Below are 20491 nucleotides of genomic sequence, written 5' to 3' on the forward strand. Positions count from 1 at the left end.
ACTGACTTATGCATATTACCATTTACATTTGATGTTCAATAAGTAATTTATAAAAAATGATGAATATTAGAGAGAAAATAAACTGATGATTTATGTTTAAAATCAAATTTAATCCTTAATTATTTTTTTTATATTAGGCCCTGCACGCCGTAATATGATATTTTCATCAACTAGTTTAGTGTGGTGTGGATCATACCTTAGCGTCAGACACCTAGGCCTAGCCTATGCTCACGTGGCATCCATTATATTTGCCCACTGGCGGATTATAGTTATAACATGTTATTCCAAATCCAAAAGCATCTTTTTACCTAAACGTATCTATTACTTTCTGATTCTGGTAAGAAAAAAAATTCCTTAATATTAGATTATAATTAGTTCAACCATGCGTGCTCCTACTATAATAGTAAGAATGCAACTTGATTTTTCCAGCCTTTCGTTGATTTTCTTTATGTTTTATTCCCAACCCATCATAGGCTCGCCTTTACATTTCATTATTTTAAATGCATGTTGGGTTCTCAGTCCAACTAATTACTACATGTTGGATTCTATTTGACTACCCTGCGGTCCTTTTGGACCCATAACTTCTCGTGTGTCGGATTAGTAGTGTATGGATTATTCTCTCTTCTCCAATGGAGGCTAAAGTTATATTTTGCCTATAACATTTAGAACAAACATACATATAATACATTAATATTTTTCTGTAATAAAAAAAAGTTATATTATTTATTTTCATACATAACACATAAAATGGATTCTTTTGCCAGAAGCGAATGTATAATTTTAGAGTATATAAATTGGAAAATAAAAAACTATACATGGATTTTTATATATATTTATTATTGGATTCCTCAATTAAACTATTACAAAATAAAACTAATAATGATTTAGTAAGGAGAAGAAACTCAATTTCTCCTAGGTAGGGTCGAACATTTGAAGTTTTAGCTCGTGGATATTAAGAAAATTTATGCAGATCAAATGATGTGACTCATTATTTATGAAATTTTATGCAAATAATAGGTAATGATATAACTTTGTAGATCAAATCATACAAAGGAAACACACCACATGCAGCAAGTGGTGGTCACAACACAGAACAATGGCCGGTTATGTCAGTCTCTTTCCTGAAGCCAAGAATCCATTCCTACCTTCATTTTGTTGGCACATTGTGAATGGAAAACAGCAAATTAATCTCTTTTACATGTCAGCCCTCCCCCATGACCATGTCTTGGTTCTGATTTGCGTCTCTTTCTTCAGAATCTTTTTCCATATACATAGACCTAACCAATGACCATAAGCTCGCTCTTGAATACTACAAGACAACAATTCTGGAATCTTAACACCTTCAATACAACCTAGGCACACACGCGTCCTGCTTCTCCAACACTTGTTAATCGTTTCATTTCATATATATTCGCATCTATATGCTTTCCAATCTAATTATATACCTGGTCCAGTAACTTCACCTTTGTGTCACCAAAAACGTCCCTTTCAGAAAACGAAAATCGAAAGGAAGAGAAAGAAAGAACGAACAAGGCACCCGCACCTAGTAACTGTAGAATGGTTTAGCGAGGAGCATCAGCATCGTCGCCCCGCACGTTATTCCATAAGACATTGTGTGCTTATTGCTGTAAGGCAACATGTCACCGTAAGTTTTAACCAAAGACCAAATCTTTTCTATTCGGGGAATATATAAATAATTAAACGTGTGTGTGGGGTCTGTATATATAAGTCGAAGCTCCAGGTCTAGAGGCAAGCAGACATATAGAAAAAGAGAGAGAGAGAGAGAGGGGAAGATGAGGGTGTTTCCAAAGTTCAGATCGTTTTCAAGAGCAGTACACGAGGAACGAGATAGTGAGCAGGAGAAGAAGGCGTACCCGAGAACGGAAGGAACCCCGTGCGCATCGCTAACAGTTTGGAGGAAATCACTTGTAATTAGCTGTGAAGGATTCACGGTAATCGATTCTGATGGAAATTTGGCGTATCGGGTCGATAACTACGACGAGCGCCCAGAGGAAGTCGTTCTCATGGATGGCGCCGGAAAATCTGTCCTCACCATGCGCCGCCGCAGGGTATAGTCTCTCTCTGTCTCATTTTTCTGTGCAAATCGTCGCAAAACCCCCCGGGGGGGGGGGAATCAGGGTAGTTTCGAAACATTTTGTTATAATTTTGATTAATGTTATTTACGATACATAATTGTGATTGCAGAAACTTGGACTTGGAGATTGCTGGTTAGTATATGAAGGGGAAGTGGGTAACTGCGGTTTGAGAAACGGATCAACAGAGAGTCCAATTTTTTGTGTGAGGAAGCATGTGAATATTTTACAGGGCAATACCAACGTTCAGGCGTACATATACCGTGGAACTTCAGATAAACGACATGCGTTTTCAGTTGAAGGTTCTTTCGCACATAGGACATGTAAGGTACTTGATGAGTCGAAGGAGGTGGTTGCTGAGATTAAGAGGAAGGAAGCCAGTAGCAAAGGCGCCTCGTTTGGACTAGATGTTTTTCAGTTGATTGTACAGCCAGGTTTTGATGCTGGGTTTGTAATGGCCCTCGTTTTGCTCCTTGATCAAATGTTTTCTTGACACTTCGCTTATTTTTCCATTACCCACCTATCACACGCTGTGTATGAATACTTTGAGAAGAAATACAATTCCAGTTTTGGTCTCTCATTATGATTATGATAATCCTCGGGGAAAGAGAAGGATGAAAAGGGAAAGCTAGAAAGCCAGAATGTTATTTATCATTTTTCTGGGGAACATAGGCCCCTTCGATTAATCACATGTTCCTTTTTTTGGGGAAAAAAAAATGAAAAACAAGAGTACAGAGAACAGCTTCATATTGCCTAAATGCCCGGCCATTTGATTCTGCTCTTTTTACACAACCTTTGTAAGAATTACATCATTCCAATCATTGTGATCACGTCTGATATATAATATATGATATATACAAAGCAGCCTTTTTTGCTCACAACCTAAAATGGATCTCATGAGTCATGTCTGATCAATCTGACTTGTCCTTTCCCTTTTTCCAACCCATCATATATGCTTCGCACTTCAGGCCACCAGGTCAGATCCAATCACTGAACTTGTACGTGATCGCTTCTTTATGTTTCTCATTCGTTTCGGGGTTGTGGGGTTTCATGATCTTGTGTGAAGTCTTCCTTCCTTTGCAGCCTCACAAATGCCATCTGGGTTTTGCTTCAGGTAGCAAGTCGCACTGTCAAATGAAGTCTATGCAGCAGCTGATAATCTTGGACATGGCCCATCACTGAGACAGAAACGTGAAGCAGTGACGGAGAGGCATGGCAAGAAATATATGGCTCTGATTGCAAGTTCAGTATGTTAGTTTACATTTCTTGAAAGGACAGAAACATTGATAATCTCGGAGGGTGTAACCATGAGGCTAAATCCGACATCTTAAATCTGTTGAAGTCCATGTTCACCAAATCTTATGACCCTAAAATACAATTTATGAAATGGAGATTCAGGTTGAGGAGTCCATTACTTCTGGAGGTGCATATTGGCCAACAGTAAGAAAAAATATGCATGTAGACAGAATAACATCCCACCATTCTTTTTTCCCCCCTTATCCATCTGGCCTCCAAATTTTGCATTTTTACGAAATTCACAATCAAATACCCTGTAAAGGAGTGGGTCAAGAACAGAAGAAGAGGGGGAAATTGAGTACAAAAGCAGTAAAGTTAGGTAGGCACAGAAGCAGTGGCACTTACCCATTCTACCATAGGATAGTACGTGCTTCTTCCTGTCAGTGGCTAAGCTGAGAATTAGTTCCCTAGTGATCAGCAAAAAGCATTTAACCCTGGAAATCCTGCAATCTAGGCACTACTCTTTGTGATAATGGGAAGCTCGACGCATCCAGGAGCAAAGACTGAAAAATTCTCATACGGAGGGACTTAAACGCATCTCGAGACCTCCTTAGGTGTTTATAATGGAGGGATAAGTAAACAAGAGGGAGTTTCAGTCTTACAAGAGTTCCGGATGCCAAATGTATTACAAATATAAAACCCTCCTAGATTTCCTTTCATCATTCACCATCTTGATACAATGAGGTGGGGGGTTATCAAAAGTGCAAAAATCATTTTCTAATTCATGGGACAATCTAGCCAAAAGGTTAGCACATTCATAGGTTTCCCTATATGCAAAAACTAAGAAATACAACCCAAGCCTTCTTAAGTAACAGTCTGACATCTTGAATATCTTTTTGAAAAGGATGATCTCTCTGAGAATCAGGTTCAAGGCTTCAACGCAGTCACAGCCAACTTCGACACTTCTCTGTCCTTTCTGCCAACATAGATTCAGTCCTTCTTCAATCCCTTCGATTTCCTCAATGGCAAGAGGGAACTGATTTAATCTACAAACTTGAATACCTTAGAACTGTCTTCTGAAGTGATTACATATCTGCTGAACAATATTCCCATTTATCCTCATGCCCGTGATTTTGTACCACACAAACTACACTTAGATGGAAAATAGACTTTTTTGGTTGGAGGGGCTATCCGTCTTGACCATATTTTGGATGGACAGACTTGGGCAAACTGAAAAATAGAGCAGTTCTTTCCTGGTGAGTTAAAAGATTTCACTCATATTTGATGCTTTCCCCCCTTTATCTTTGCACAAACTTGGGAAGGAAACAGTGTCAATAAGTAACACATCCATAAGCTTTTGACAACTGAAGTCATGTTGCAGATCATATAACCCTGGCATTAATTTCCACAAATTCCTTCCGAAACCTAAGTAAGCTTCACTTATTATGGAAAATTTAAAAGGCGAAGTGAATATCTGATGCAAGCTAATAATTACATCATTTAGGAAAAGAGTCTTGAAATTAAACACGCAACCACGACAAAGTGATCGTAATAAACCAATAATGAAGAAAGATCAAAACCCATCCAAACTTCAACCAACGATCACAACCTCCTAAAAAGGGAAATAGCAAGAAAAGGAATGCGCATGCGTAGTGTTAAACAATAAAGAATCATTTCAATATAGAACCTCAAAAGAAAATTATAAGTTTCAACCAAAAAAAAAAAAAATCTCTCACACCCGCACCCCACTCTATTGATGCATGTTTGCATGATTGGTAGGATACGGATAATCAGATATTATGGAAAACATGACAAAATCACATTACTAGGAAGCCAACATTTTGACAAAGTTACTTTAGCTAACCCATTAATGGTAATCACAACTTTAAACAATATAGATTATTATACTCTGGCAGAAGTTTGGATACTCATCACACTGATGATCTTTGTGATTTCTGGTGTAACAGGGGAGTAGGGTTTTGGCTAGAATCAGTGGATTCCATGATCCACTGATTCGGTGTTGTGAAGTCTTAATATCAAAACCTAAGGATTTCCCCCATTTATTGCTTTTGCTGTCTGTTATTTCTGCATTGGGTTTGAATGTTTTATGTATCAAGCAGTGTTACAACACAAACTGTCTATGCATATTTACTTTTAAGGAAGAATAGGGTCAAGTACAAATTAGAGATACAGGAGTTATACCAGGAGAGCTAGGCTTTACATTATCTGATTCACCATAGGTATCCTTTGGCTCCCAAATTCCATTCAGGTTTGCAGAATTTTCTGCCTAGGAGATCCGTGGCCTCTTTAAACATGAACTATATTACTCCTTATCACTTCTCTGCTTTTCATTTTAATAGCGTACTTTTAAGTCTGGAAGTAATTACTGGAAGATTTGTTTTGCTGTGCATGTTTTTGGACATCTCCTCGCCCTCGAAAGAGGCCTGCCGACTGGAATTCTTACATACTCCAGTCTCTGAAAGAGATAAAAATGACAATCACTCTTATCTTCTGATGGTAGCAGGGTTGCCTATGTTAAACCTATCATGAGCCTTGGGGATAAGTTGAACCTAGGCCTCAAACAAGGAGATGAGCATCACTGTGCACACAGAAAAAATGGGCTAGTTTCTTATAACATAATGAACAAAGACTCGAATTCTCATTAGGAGATGTGTTTACATTTAGTACCGATAGTGTTTCAAATAAAATTGTTTTCAAGAAGATATCAATGCGTGCCAAAAAGGGGGGGGGATCTCAATAGTTATGCCCAGAACACTTTATTAACGTACTGAGATTGATTCCCGGTCGAGCCCGCAACCCTCTGCCTCTTTGACCGTGGCACCATATCCTTCCACTTGACTTATTTGTTGGTCAATATTTGTTTACTCTCCACGAGCTTACTAAGCAAAACAAGGCTTAGATACTTACATATTCTTTTACTGAATGCCAAGGTTTCCTGCTATTTGCAAACTATTTTATATTGCATAGGATCAACTTGAAAACCTAGAAGTAGCCACCAAAATGGAACCCATGCATTAATTACTATTTGCATTTTTTGTACTGAATCCGAACCCCCATATTTAAACGGCATAATTTGCCAAGTAACCCGCAAAAACTAAGGCATCAGTTCAGAATATTCATTGATTCATCATCTGATTTATTAACTTAGAAAATTGCTTTCCAATTTAAGGATACAGAAAATAAACTGACGCAGCGAAATAAGGATCAAAGAGATTCCCGTGGCCCGGTTCATGGACCTGACTTTTCAATGGCAAAAACGGAACGAGTCAAAACAATGATTCCTTCTTAATATCCATGAGACGCAAGGTATTGTATCTTTGATACTCTTATCTGCTTTTAATATAAAAGTTAATTGGAGAGTTAGTTCTGATGTTAAATATTACTCTTTTAGTTTTTAATATAAAATCTATTTAATTAATTTGATTAGATTAAAAAATTAAGAAAGTTAGTTAATTATAAAAAAATATAAAATGCTTTTCCTAAAACAACATAATAATTTTTCTCAATATCATACCTCCCTCTTTTACTTAATTATGATGGAGGGAGTACCAATAGGAATAATTTAGGAAAAATTAATAAATATAATACTCCTCTGATTCTAAATATAAAACACATTTTGTAGTGTAAATTATACTATAAAGTGGGTCTTACATTTAAGATCAATGAAGTAATTAGGTCTTATACTTAAGACTAAAATTAACTCAATAATTAAGTTTTACATTAATTAGGACTGGATGAGTACTACATTTGGCCCTAAATATAATCAAAGGTAGTACCTTCAGTTTTTAATATAAGAGTGAGATAATTAATTTGAGAATATTAAAAAAATTAATTAATTTATAAATCTCTTCCTTAAAATGTATGTTAGTTTTCCTAAAATGTTTCCTTACATTATGTGCATTAAAATTATCTCTTGCTGGGACATCTTACTATCAATATGAATAATCTAGGAATTTTTTTTTTAAAATTTAGAAGACAAAATAGATCAGAATTTTATATTATGTTAAAAATAGAAAGTAGTCTAAGATTTCTATTCACGTTATCTTCTTTAAATTTACTAATTTATTTTATCCTTTTAAACTGCTTAAATTAATTAATGTAGCTCTTATGTTATATTACCTGTAGTTCTTAATATAGGAGTTTGTTTAACTTTTATTTTGATTTTAAATACTACTCTGGTCCTAAATATAAGAATTAGTTAACTAATTTGAGTAGATTAAGGAAATAAATTAAGTTATTTATTAATAAATAGGTATTGTGTTTTTTAAAATAGCCTTGCTAATGAACTTTATTGGCTAGAATTATTATTATCAGAAAAACTATTTTAGAAAAAATGAATAAATATAAGAGACAAAATGTATTAGAATCTTATATTTAGAATCAAAATAAAAATCAGATAAGGTAGTCCTTATAATAATAGTAGTTTTAGTCAATACACTTAATTGGCAGCAAGGATATTTTTGGAAGAAGAATACCTGTTTGTTATAAATAATTAATTTAACTAGTTTTATTAATTTACTCAAATTTGTTAACGAGTTATTATATTTAAAAACTGGTAACAATTTTTAGGGAAAATTGATGATGATGAATGAATCACAGCATGCTTCTTTTCCTTCTCTATCCCTTGCATTTTTTTTTTAAAGGCCGACAAATAGAAAAGAAACGATAACAGTTATGAATCTTTTAATTTCAATTGCCCAAAATATCGATCCTTTTTAATACGTGTAGCTAGATCGTGAAATGGAAGTTAACACGTCTGCCCACTTTAGGATTTGGCGTAACTTGGAGTCACTACTTGTAAAAGGCTCATTCGTTAAGAATGCCCCAAACCTGTAAAGATGTCACGTTGTTGTACTTGTTCCTACAAGCCTATTTGTACCACCCAATTTCCAAGATATTTGCGGGCACCTTTCAACACGGCCACTATTTGTGGATAAAACGCCCAATTCTTCTTCACAACTGTAGTCTATAGGATAAAGTTTTCTTCTTTGCAATGTCACGCTTCGCCCGCTCCTTGACGCGCCACCCCCCAATATTTCGATTCCCATTCGGCTTCAGTTTAACATGTTTCCTTCTTTTTAAAATTTTACTGATCACCATATACGCGCATATTATTAAATATTAAATAATTTCTTTAATAAGACGTGACATATTTGATCAAGAATTAAGGTGTTGCGTCCAATTTGACCCGCACCAAAGTTGAAGATTTTACCCTATTTAAATGATATTAATTTGTTTATACATCTATTATCTCAGGTGTTAGTTTTCTAAACTACCAACGGAAAAAAAAAAAAACAAAAGCAAAACGTGTTCCATGATTCTATCCGGTGTAAGGGTTGTTCTTCGTTGGGAGAAAAATTCTTTCTCTTTTTCTTTTTTTTTTTCATTGAGATTTGTTGATAACATCTCTAAATTTTGAAAAATATATATTTCAATGCTTAATTTTTATTTTACTTTTTCATTCAACAATTTTTAATTAGAAAAAAGATTAAAAATTGATTGATTTGTATGTTAATGTTTCTAAACATTTGACGATTAGTTTGAGGCTATAAATTCGAAGAGCAAATTGGCAGTGTGCTCTGTCAATTTGGTGGCTTGCGCGTATAACACCATTGGTCAAGTGTTGCCAGCCAGCGGGAATCGGCGGCCACGCTGCTCTCCATTGTTCGCTGTCTGCCCCTGCTATTCTACATTCTGAACATCATATATCACGTAGAAGTATATGTGTGTGTGTGTACACGCAGCAAGTGGTGTGATTCTCTTGGAGTTCGCTTCTTTAACATAAAGCTTTCTCTCTTAGAATCCCAACTTTCTGTGCTATATTACTGCTTTTTGTTTTTTCTTCGTATAAAGAGTTTTATCGTAACGTAGGGTTTCAGTTTTCTCTGACAGATTGAATTTCTTCCTTCCTTTCCTTTTTGATGGACGAGAACTTTCTCGACGATATTATCCGGAGGCTTGTATCGGCTAAGAACGGCAGAACGACGAAGCAGGTTCAGCTTACGGAGTCTGAAATCCGCCAGCTCTGTGTCTCTTCCAAGGAGGTCTTTCTCAGCCAGCCTAATCTTCTCGAACTCGAAGCACCGATTAAGATTTGTGGTAATTATGGCCATTCTAATTCATCTGACTAGAGCCGTCAGTATTAATTTGTTGGGCTTGTTTCAATTTCACGGGTCTTTAATTAGTTTGAAGCTTTGGGAACGTTTGGTTCTACTGAATGAAGCATTGATAATGTTCACAAACAATTGACTTCGTGGGGTTGTATCTGCTTGTTTTTCCCTTCTCATTGGCCTTCCTTTAACCGCCCCATGCCCCATCTGTAATTGATAGATTGTTATCGAGCTGCATGCCCAGCTCTTGGTAATGATAGGAGAACTTTTGGATTAAAGGAAAAGGATTAACTTTACCGTAATGCTGCAATTTAGGTTAGACAGCTGTTGATCATGCTTTTTCACGGGAAAATTGTTGAGGCTTTTAAACCCCATGAATTTGAAGTTACTCAGAGAGTGACTCAGTGGAGGTCATGATCATGACTACTGAAATGGTACGGTCTGTGTCTTCAATACATCACCGGCCTTTAAACACTGACAAAGTTTTACATATGATGTCAACGTTCAGGTTATCTCTAGGTATCTAAGGTGTATGTAAGACTGCAGCACTTTTGTTTTCATAATATCTTTTCTGGATATAATTCAATGAACAGATGTCTTAAAGTTTAATCCTTCTCAAGGCTTGTTATGTTATATAGAAACATTTTAAAGGTCTCTCTTCTTGCTTGTGAATGCCATAAAGGTTCTGCTCTCTTAATAATTGCTTATGAAAGGAACGAAGTTTGCAGGAAGCAGTTATAGCAATCTAACTAGCTTCTGCAAATTCCGCTCTTGAAAGAACCAGAAGGTGCAGATATCACATTTGTTTCACTAGAATTCTTCAGTTGTTAATGATCCACCCTAGATTGTGCATAATCAACATTTGGCTCCTTCATTAACCAAAGTCATTCTTTCCCTGCCCATGATTACTTGTGGTGCATAATCTATCCTAAATTTGGATGCACTGATAGTGTATCAGCCTTTCTAACCGTCTAATTAGTATCTTTTTCCATGTAAGGGAAAGCATTTATATTGTTGGTTCCAAAACTTTAAAACAGAATCTAGGGGGCTGAAAAAGAGAATAATGAAAAGAGATCTTATGTATTGATTTTGCTGTATATGGTAAGAAGAAGAGTAAAGTTTCTCATAACATAGGGAACTTAAATGGTGGTATGTTGGTTCCTTTAACTAGGCTTGGTGAGAAGACAGAGAGAATATGACAAGGAATGTGGTCAATTATCTAACTCTTTGTCAAATGGGTGCCTTTTCTTTTCTTAAAAATAGTTGCATTTTTTTCTTGAATGGAAGACTGTGTCATTGATAAAAAAAACTATATACGAAAGAAACCAGCCTAGATTAACCTATCCTCTCATCACCCACCACCTGACTAATGTTAGGGGCGTATGATCAAAGGTACAAAAGACCTCATTTCTAATATGACCCTGCCTAGCTAAAAGTCAGCTTGAATATTGTCCCCTCTATGTGGTATACACAAACATTATAGTAACTATCCAGTCCCTGGCAAGCATATCTTTGATTTGCTCAGTTACATCTTTACATGGATGAAATTCCACATTTTCTCTCAGAATCAGATTGTAACCATGTGTAGAATCAGTAAACACTTTCAGATTCTTCAGCCCTTTAACCCAGCACATCTTGAGCCCTGTTATTATGGCTTCAAGTTCAGCAACAGTTGGTGGTACTTTTTCCAATTTTCTGCGAAAACCAATTGCCCATTCTCCTCTATTGTTTCGCACAACACCTCCACATGCACTATCTCCATTATGCAGAACATACCCATCAACTTCCAGCTTGCATTTTTGTGTGTTGTCATCTCTATCTGATTAAGGGTAATTGTTTAATCTTCTTCCCTTGTTGTTGACATTGGTTGACCTGATCTTGAGTTTCTGATACTGCTTTATAATTCTTCTTGCAGTGTGATTTGACAAATAGAAAGTGTAAACATCCTCATGAATTCAAAAACAAATAAATCAAATTAATTTTACAGGAGAGATTCCTCACCAATAATCATGTACAGTTTCAACGGTAGTTTGTAATAACGTGTTTACCCTTGTATCTGAAAATATTGAACATTGGGTGACTATGATCTGTCTTGTGCATCGCATTTCCAGGAGACGTTCATGGCCAGTTTTCAGATCTTTTAAGGTTGTTTGAGTATGGAGGATACCCACCAGAAGCCAATTATTTGTTTCTTGGGGATTATGTTGATCGTGGTAAGCAGAGCATAGAGACAATCTGTTTACTCCTTGCATACAAGATCAAATACAAGGAGAACTTCTTTCTTCTCAGGGGAAACCACGAATGTGCTTCCATCAATCGTATATATGGATTTTATGATGAGTGCAAGAGGAGGTTTAATGTTCGCCTCTGGAAGACATTTACAGACTGCTTTAATTGTTTGCCGGTTGCTGCTCTTATAGATGAGAAGATCCTTTGCATGCATGGTGGACTATCTCCTGATCTTAAAAATTTGGATCAGATAAGAAATATTGTTCGCCCTATTGATGTGCCTGATCAGGGCCTTCTCTGCGACCTGCTCTGGGCTGATCCTGATAAAGATCTTGATGGCTGGGGAGAAAATGACCGGGGTGTCTCATTTACATTTGGAGCCGACAAGGTTGTTGAATTTCTTGGGGAACATGATCTTGATCTGATTTGCAGAGCTCACCAGGTAACAAGACATGAATTTTGGACCAACTTTCTTTTGGATTGACCATCTTTTGCTATATTTATGTAATTTGCTCATAAAAATAGATCGTTGTTGATGCTGAGAATTTTATGTAACATATAACTACTCATTGGGATTTTCAGCTTCAAAACTCTGCATTTAACATGCATCTTGAACATGGAATTTATATGCATGAGATTTTGTGAAAAAATGAAGTGGACTGCAGCGGAGGAAGTGCTCACAACCTTGTACAAGCAAAGGTCTTTTTGTGTGTGTGTGTGTGTGTGTGTGTGTGTGTGTGTAGCACTTGTACAAGCAAAGGTCTTTATTTTGTGTGTGTGTGTGTGTGTGTGTGTGTTAAGAGTGACTAGTGAGCCCAACTTATAGTGTTCATGATCATTCACCTTTCATGTTTCGTTGTGTGTTCCTCTGGCAACACTTCGGATGGGCTGGACTCAAGATTGAGGCTAAAGTACTTAAAGGTTGTCATATTAAGGCACTTAAATTAATGAGTGACAGATGATTAGGATAGTGCTATGCAAGGATGACTTTCCTTGCTTGTGGAATAGTCTTGGGGGATTGAACAATAGATGACTGAGATTTCTGCCTAATATGGGAGCAAGGGACCCACTTTTACGGTTGAAACCTCAGTTATCCAATGCACCCGCATTCCATGCACCTCAGATTTTCTCCACATGGGGCTATTGCCTGTCTGTGACTGTCTGGAAATTTTACTGTGCCTTCCATCTTTTGTCTCTGTTCATTACTTCTCTTTGATTCTCTCATGTTCGCTGTGCCTCTAACAACGATAATCTGTTTCTATGAATTTGTTTTATTTGTGGTCACAATCTGCAACTGAAATGGTCTTCTCCTAACACATGGGCTTTTATGTGTTACATTAATATCAGGTTCTTCTACCTGTTTATCAGTTAATTTATTGTACATTCTCTAGTTTTCTATCCATGCTGCTATAATTACTCTTTTGCATCGTACGCTTCTATCTATGATAACATGCTTGCCTTTTGCATGGTTTACTGTTCTTTGAATTATTCTTAATTAAGGGAGGCTGAAGATCTGAACTGATGGCTCATGTAAAATTTTGGCCACTGGATGGCAGGTTGTTGAAGATGGATATGAATTTTTTGCAAAACGTCAGCTAGTGACCATATTCTCTGCGCCAAATTACTGTGGCGAGTTTGATAATGCTGGTGCTATGATGAGTGTGGATGACACCTTGACATGCTCTTTCCAGATTCTCAAAGCTTCTGACAAGAAAGGGAAAGGTGGATTTGGAAACAACTCGCAAAGACCAGGAACTCCACCCCATAAGGTAAAAACAAATGGGAATCATTTTATACGCATGCACTTCTCAGTATCTACATTTGTTCTTTATGACTCTGTGGATGCATACATGTGCACTTTTGGATGTAAATCGGAAACAAAATCATTAGGTTTGACGAGTCTGGTCAAAGTAACTATACTTGGAATATTGACAAATATGTAGTTAATCTGAATGTATTGGTGCACATATCAACGAAATGTGTGGATTTTCTTTATGAATTTTCATTCATAAAAAATTGTATTGTCTGTGATTTCGAGATGTGAGGTTTATTTGTGCGGGGCCATTGCAGACCAGCAAATTCGCATGGAATTTATTGTTTCTGACAATCTAGGGGGGGTGGGGTGACTATGGTTTGTGGATTTTTCTGTTGTCCATGTCAAGTTACTTTAGCCTCCACTAATTCTCAAATGAAAAGAATGGACTTTTGTTCACTTTAAGAGAAGTGCTATCCTACTTTCAGGGGCCAAAACGTTGGCGCCCCTCTTCTACTGCTTAGGCCATGTGCGCGCGCAAAATTTGTGGGCTTGTGTGGCATTTCTTGTCGTTTTCTAAATTTTATTGTCTGTATACGTGAAAAAACTTTTTGAAAATCCTGGAAACTTGTATAAATAACTTCATCTTACCCTTGTTATTTCAGGGGAAGGGTTGATGAACACAACATCAAAGCGGTAACTCAAGTTTGTTGGGCGGGATGGAGGCTCCTATTGTTCATCTTTAGTCATGATTCACAAGGTTTATTGTACGATGGCTTCCTTCTTTAACAGACAACCAACAACTGATGACTGACAAGGGATAAGGTCCCTCCCTCCCCCCCCCCCCACCCCGGGCTTTCCTTTTAAATGGCTTATTTCTTTCTTCTTTAAATGTAAAATCGATATTCAAACTTCATTAGTTGGCGACATTCATAGCTTATAATCCTTCGAAATTTCCATTTCGAGTTACATCAACTTGGCTCAATCAATACCAGTATCACTATAAAATACTCTTCTTTTTTATGTGGGATTTGATTGTTGAATTGATCTTAGTCATAACTGTAAGACCTATTTATCATATTTATCAATTTTTTTAAAATTATTAGTATTGATATTCCCTTAATCATAATTGAGAGAGGGAGAATATTGAAGACAAATATAATGATGTTTTAGAAAAAACTTGTTCTGTTTCTTATAATTAATTAATTTATCTAACTTTTAAAATTTAATTATATTAGTTAAATGAGTCTTATATCAAGGATCGGAAGAGTATAAAATATATGATAAGTTATATCATATCGTATAATATATGAAAAACATTATTTAAATACATTGTTTATTCAATTTCATGTATTCTATATTAATTTTTATTTATACTATAAGAGCTAATTAGAGGTTGTATTTAGTCTTAAATATAAAATTTTAGTTTACTTTATTTCTCATCTCTTCTTAAAACATCTTTATTGATTATAAGAGGCTTTTACGAAAAGATAATTCTAATAATCCTATACAAATTATTGAAGATGATAGTTTATGGAGATTATCATACATTTGTAACATAACTAGTTTAATTAGTTTTCTTCATATTCCCAAATTAGTGATTTAGTTTTTATATGAAGAACTCAGTGTTATTTATTTTTCCTTGGAGTTAAAAGGAGCATTAGCAAAAGGTGAGAAGGATTCCTATTCATGAAAAATAAGTGAGCCAGATGGTGCACGTATTTTATAACGAGTGCTAAACACGAAGATGAAGAAAGGGGGAATGTTATACCATGTATGCGTTTATGTGAGTTATTTCTGTTCTTTATTTTTACCCAAGAGCTTTATATTACTCCTCCGGTCCTTAATATAGGACCCAATTCTTGAGTTGGTTTTGGTCCTAAATATAAGACCCATTTCTCATATTTATCAATTTTCTCTAAATTACCCCTATGGATACTCCCTCAACTATAATCAAGTAGAAGAGGGAGAGGTGGTATTAAGAAAGATGATTATGGTGTTTTAGGAAAAATGTGTCACTTTCCTTATAATTAACTAACTTACCTAACTTCCTTAATCTAATCAAATTAGTTAAATGGGTCTTATATTAAGGACCGGAGGAGTAGTTCATAATTTTTAAAATGACTGTGATAATATAACTGTAGATGACATGGGCCGAAGTATATAACAATTGATGGAGTGAACGAGTACTGATGCTCTGGGAACCGCTTGGATGGAGGAATCGGAGAGTTTGCATCAGCATACAAAGCAAGCCTTTTCGCTATGAGAATTGCATTTTCATTGATGCGAACAATTGGTGAAAGAAGTCTGGCAATTAATGAACGTGGGGGGTTTCTATATGTTAATTAGGATGTTATACAAGTCTCAATAAGTGCATTGCAGATGTGGAATGAAACTAAGCTGGGCAAAACAGAACATAACGTTAGAAAATTGGAAAGCGAGCTACTTCTGATTCAATTCACTGGTTTTTTTTTTTTTTTTTTCCTTTTCCGGTGACAACTAATTATTAGGTATATTGGCATATTAAAAGACGATGTCTCAGCCTGAATACTTCTTTCACAGGCTTTACTATGCAGAGAACTCTATGATGCTTCTTTGATTGCTGAAGCCTTACATAATTTGGAAATTCTGGATTGGTCTCAGCCTCATGTTAGATGACTTTAAAAACCAATACGGCAATACCTCATCTTGAGGTGAATCTTAATGTTAAAAATATGCAACCTGATGGTATTCGTAGGCCACATGAATTTCATGCTAGCTTTCTTCAATTCTGTTGATCCTTTGATTCATACTTTTCTTGCTCCCATTATAAAGTTTGATTATCCGGAGAGATTCCAACTGGTTTTCATCCCATTGGCCTCTATAATGTTATTTGCAAGATTACATTTTCTAAGTATTAGACTGAAGTCAATCTTGTATGTTTCGATGATTCAATTTTAGAATGTTTTTCCTGAATGAAGGATTACTACTGATATGGTTACTGACAAAATGCAACATCAAGAAATAAGAATAGGACTAGTTGGTGGGCAAATAAGCTAGATGTGGCCAAAATTTATAGCTAAGTGTCTTGGTCTTTCCCCCCAGCTTATGGCCATGAGATTTCCTATCGGAAGGGCTAAAATGGTCATGCGCTATGTTAAATATCAAGTTATCAACAATGGCCTGTCTTCTCAAACTATTTTGCCTCAACGGGGTCCAAGAGAAGGTGATCATGTGCGTATATCAGTTCTTGCATGGCTTTGCAGTCATGACAAGAGGAGAATGGCTTTGGCTATGAGTTGCAGTATCTCATCTCACGCATGTTGAACAATGATCGATAACAAACCTTTTTTTCCCAAAGAAGTGTTGGAATTTGCGCGGGAAAGGGTGAAAATTTGTACCTAAATTGTATGCTGTTTTATCTTAAAAAATACCATTTCAACAAGGATTTGTTTGTATCATTGAACCTTGGATCAACCGGATAGGAAGCTATCCCAGTTTAATTAGAAGTTTTAAGTTTTTTTTTTGATACAAATGAAAAGAGGCAACAGGGCTAAACAAAAAAAGAAATTAATCTAAGAGGAGATTGAATCCCAAACTATGTTTCAAGCACAAATTCTTAAAATATTCTGGGCAATGATCCAAAATAGAAGGAGTAGATAGTCCCTCTTAAGCTATAGCATTAACGACATGATTTAATTTTTCAGAAATATGTTGAAGCTTCAGATCCCAAGAAAAGCACATTAATCTTTGTATTTTCATCAGAAGTTTTAAGTTCAACTTGGAAATATAGCGGCATGAGTGGCAGAGTTACTATCCCTAAAAGTACCCCCTGCATGACTCAAATATGTTTGATTAGAGTCTGGAAAATGATAATGATGTGGAGGGCATTGTTGTCTTTTAAAATGTCAAGCCTTTTAGTATCATCAATATATCAGTTAAGTTAAACAAAATTCTTGAATTTTAAGTATAGTTTATCTGACATTTCAAAGTTTAAATTCAACCCCATAACATTTTATTCTTTTTATCATGAATCTCTTGACATTAAGCTATTGTTATTTTTTTAATATAAAAATTGACACGCCAGATCATTAGAATAACATGTGTCATCTACATGGCACCTCATGTGATTTATTATTTATTAATCTTATAAAACCTTTGTAACTTTATACCACTTGTATGTAGCGTCCCTGGAATTTCAAAATTTAAATTTAATATTCTCAAATTTAGGGAGTTTTCTTAAAATTTAAGGAGATTTTATGAAATTATTAACTTATATAAGATGACATGTAATATGTCATGTGCCTACTAGTCAACCACTTAGCAGTAATAGTTCTATGGTAATAAAAATAAAAGGTTACATGGGTTAAGTTAAAATTTTAAAATATTAGGAGGTTATGTACAACCCGCTCAAGTTTTTACCTCAGTGTTTAGGTAAAAACAAGTTTTTAATTAATGTACTTTTTTTTTTAAACCTTGAATCAATATACCTTTTAATAGTCTTCCATTAAAGCCATGACTTAAATGGCTTTTTTTTTTTTTCTTCATACTTATTTTACTGTTTATAAGAGGTATGTGGCTTCATAATAACTTTATTGGGCTTTGTGTTATATGGCTCACACAAATGGGGCTGTGTGCTATAGACACATATTTTGAAATTTTAATTTGAATTTTGAATCATCTCATTTCTCTTGTAATGCAATCCTATCATAATTTAAGCCAATGGAAGAATGGGGTCTACTAGTGCTTCTTCCTCTCCAGATTTTTCTTGTGAACTCTTTTTCCACTCCAGTGATTCGGTTCGATGTATTATGGTCATCAAGCCAATTAGACCAACACAATATCAATCTCAGGAAATTCATTTTCTCTTTTAAAATGGCTACCAATTTGGTTCAGCGAGGCCCAAATTTACACTGGTATGGCTTGTAATGTTAGAACACCCAATTTCCTATTCTTTACTTAAGTCCTTTCTAGGCAAACAGTAATTGACAGTATTAGTATTTAAACGATTCCCCCATCCCAAAAATTACAAAGTCGAATAGTTTACCTTCCTTTTCCTTCTGCGAGAAGAAGGTGCAGCCACAATCACAAAGCTTAGGTCTATGTACCAAAGTCAAACTACCTACAATGAAACGTTCACTTCGAGCGGATGGGAAACATTGAACGGCTATGGATGTTGTGCATACCAGCAAAGAAACCGCAGAAGCCATTGTTTCTTCAAGCCTACCTCCCAAAGAGACCCTTCGAATTGTTTCCCAACTCCAAGTTTGCTATACAGATCTTTTTCTTTTAAATCCTTATGGTTCATCCTTGATTTCTCTCCTATTGTCTCTCCAGCTGTGCTATGACTAACATTATAACAACGATGGAAAGTGTAGGCCTGGAGGTGACGGGAGTCTTGAGGGGTGAACCGAACAAAAGGGGCAAGGATCCATGGAAGCAACCAAATGCAATGAAGAAGGAAGACCAGGAATTGGAAGACAGAATTGCCCTCGCCAGATTTGATGCGAGGATCATGTGAGGACTGAGGAGTATCTCCCACATGTGGAGGTGCTAGTAGATTATAATGAATATGTGTGAGAGAAAGGATCACTATCTATGGTCTCTAAAGTTGATGATGTGTGAAATGTATGTCTGATTGGGAATTGGTTGGGGGTGGGTGTTTGTTTTGAAGCGATTGAGAAATGAGAATGGCGCAAAGGAACTGGTGTTGGGGGGCCTGATTAAATCACCTCACGAGCTTATATAGTTTGAATTTAATAATCATGTCAATATTAAAAATGTATGGAGTGGATATCTAGAGTATGAATTGTATGTAGATTGAAATGTTATGATGACGTGAACTTCACTTTTTTTTTTCAAAAAATATTTTATATTAAGAAGTTGATGATGCCAATGATGAATATGGCATAATTTCATTTTAAAAATCCCTGCTGAATTTATGTTTTTATTTAGCGCTTATGCATCTTATGCTAAAGATATTGCTTTTTAATATAGCAAGTTGGTTCTTACTGGTTTGCTCGAAGAAAGCTGATGTTTATGATTTTTAAGTAACCCGTCAATTCTTTAAATAAATGGATTTATAGATGAAAAGAACATTGTTATGTAGGAATGAAAAAAGAGTTGGTTCCTCCAACACGGTGATAAAAAGTATTTTCATTTTGCATTGATGTGAAATCAAGTCTCAATAAAAATAATAATTATAAAACAAATTTTAGAAGTTATCATTTTCTATTCTGAAACTTATCATTATAGGCTACTTATGTTGTTATTGGGGTTTTTTAGTAATTATTTTCTTTCTCTAAGATCTTATTATAATTTTTCCAAAATTACATCCCTTCCTTCAAGTTCATTGTTGCAATTATCAGATGAGCATTTTGGGCAGAGGGTTTCAATTTATTTTAATAAGTGTTGAAAACAAATATGAGATAGCTCAATGACAAGAAGTTATTTGGTTTATCCATTTAATGTAAAATATTTCATGTCATTCTATTTTTAATTTTAAATCACAGTTTTTCTATGGTTTATTTTATAATTTTAAAGATTTTTTTTGTTTTCAATGTGAGCTTTATGTTTTCATTTAAATTACATTTAGAAAGTGTTTTTATTACCATGTACTACCTCTGGTCCTAATTATAAGAGTTAGTTGACTAATTTGAGGATATTAAAGAAAGAAATTAAGTTAGTTATTTGTAATAAATAGGTGTTGTCTTTCCTAAAATATCCTTGCTAAGCAAGTGTATTGGTTAGAACTATTATTGTTAAAAGGACTTTCTTAAAAAAATACATAAATATGAGAGACAAAGTAGATTGTGATCTTATATTTAGATCGAATTAAAAGTCAAATAAAATCTTATATTAAGGATCGGAGGTAGTATTAAAGTTTGATACATGGTTTTTGTAATTGTTAAAAAAAGATTATATAAAATTTACACTGTAGTTGGAGAAGCTTTGCAGGGAGGAAGCACCTTCTAGTTAACCCAATGTTTCAAGACGTCATTTGATCAAAAAAACCAAGCAGAGAATTCTTGTTTTTTGGTCTAGGATTGAGCCCATTTTAATAGTGTTTG

General features: G+C 35.3%; 2 protein-coding genes across 5 annotated transcripts; both read left to right on the plus strand.

Moving 5' to 3' along the window:
• The first annotated feature begins 1759 nt into the window (after positions 1-1759).
• Positions 1760-2682, plus strand: LOC114731764 (protein LURP-one-related 17). Its single transcript, XM_028919020.1, has 2 exons — positions 1760-2069; positions 2206-2682. Exons 1-2 carry the CDS (start codon positions 1794-1796, stop codon positions 2584-2586), a joined length of 657 nt encoding a protein of 218 aa, XP_028774853.1. The 5' UTR covers positions 1760-1793; the 3' UTR covers positions 2587-2682.
• A 6257-nt stretch (positions 2683-8939) lies between these two features.
• On the plus strand, positions 8940-14465 carry LOC114731748 (serine/threonine-protein phosphatase PP1). Of its 4 annotated transcripts, none has more exons than XM_028918997.1 (5): positions 8940-9100; positions 9230-9449; positions 11572-12131; positions 13246-13458; positions 14108-14465. In XM_028918997.1, the coding sequence occupies exons 2-5, from the start codon at positions 9272-9274 to the stop codon at positions 14117-14119; spliced, it is 963 nt and encodes a 320-aa protein (XP_028774830.1). In that variant the 5' UTR covers positions 8940-9100; positions 9230-9271; the 3' UTR covers positions 14120-14465. The 4 variants fall into 4 exon arrangements, with proteins under 4 accessions (XP_028774830.1, XP_028774829.1, XP_028774831.1 ...); XM_028918996.1 differs by having other exon boundaries at positions 9243-9449; XM_028918998.1 differs by having other exon boundaries at positions 8942-9021; positions 9243-9449.
• The last annotated feature ends 6026 nt before the right edge of the window (positions 14466-20491 follow it).

This window comes from Neltuma alba, unplaced genomic scaffold, assembly GCF_004799145.2.
Source record: "Neltuma alba isolate B1F8T4 unplaced genomic scaffold, ASM479914v2 tig00012843_pilon, whole genome shotgun sequence".
Taxonomy (NCBI): Eukaryota; Viridiplantae; Streptophyta; class Magnoliopsida; order Fabales; family Fabaceae; genus Neltuma; species Neltuma alba.

What these genes read in the sequence shown, in the direction of transcription:
- LOC114731764 (XM_028919020.1), top strand. Translation starts at nt 1,794, where the DNA reads ATGAGGGTGTTTCCAAAGTTCAGATCGTTTTCAAGAGCAGTACACGAG. An exon ending in TCACCATGCGCCGCCGCAGG is followed by an intron (nt 2,070 to 2,205) that starts GTATAGTCTCTC and finishes TTGTGATTGCAG; the next exon opens with AAACTTGGACTTGGAGATTG.
- LOC114731748 (XM_028918997.1), top strand. Translation starts at nt 9,272, where the DNA reads ATGGACGAGAACTTTCTCGACGATATTATCCGGAGGCTTGTATCGGCT. An exon ending in AGCACCGATTAAGATTTGTG is followed by an intron (nt 9,450 to 11,571) that starts GTAATTATGGCC and finishes TCGCATTTCCAG; the next exon opens with GAGACGTTCATGGCCAGTTT. An exon ending in TGATTTGCAGAGCTCACCAG is followed by an intron (nt 12,132 to 13,245) that starts GTAACAAGACAT and finishes ACTGGATGGCAG; the next exon opens with GTTGTTGAAGATGGATATGA.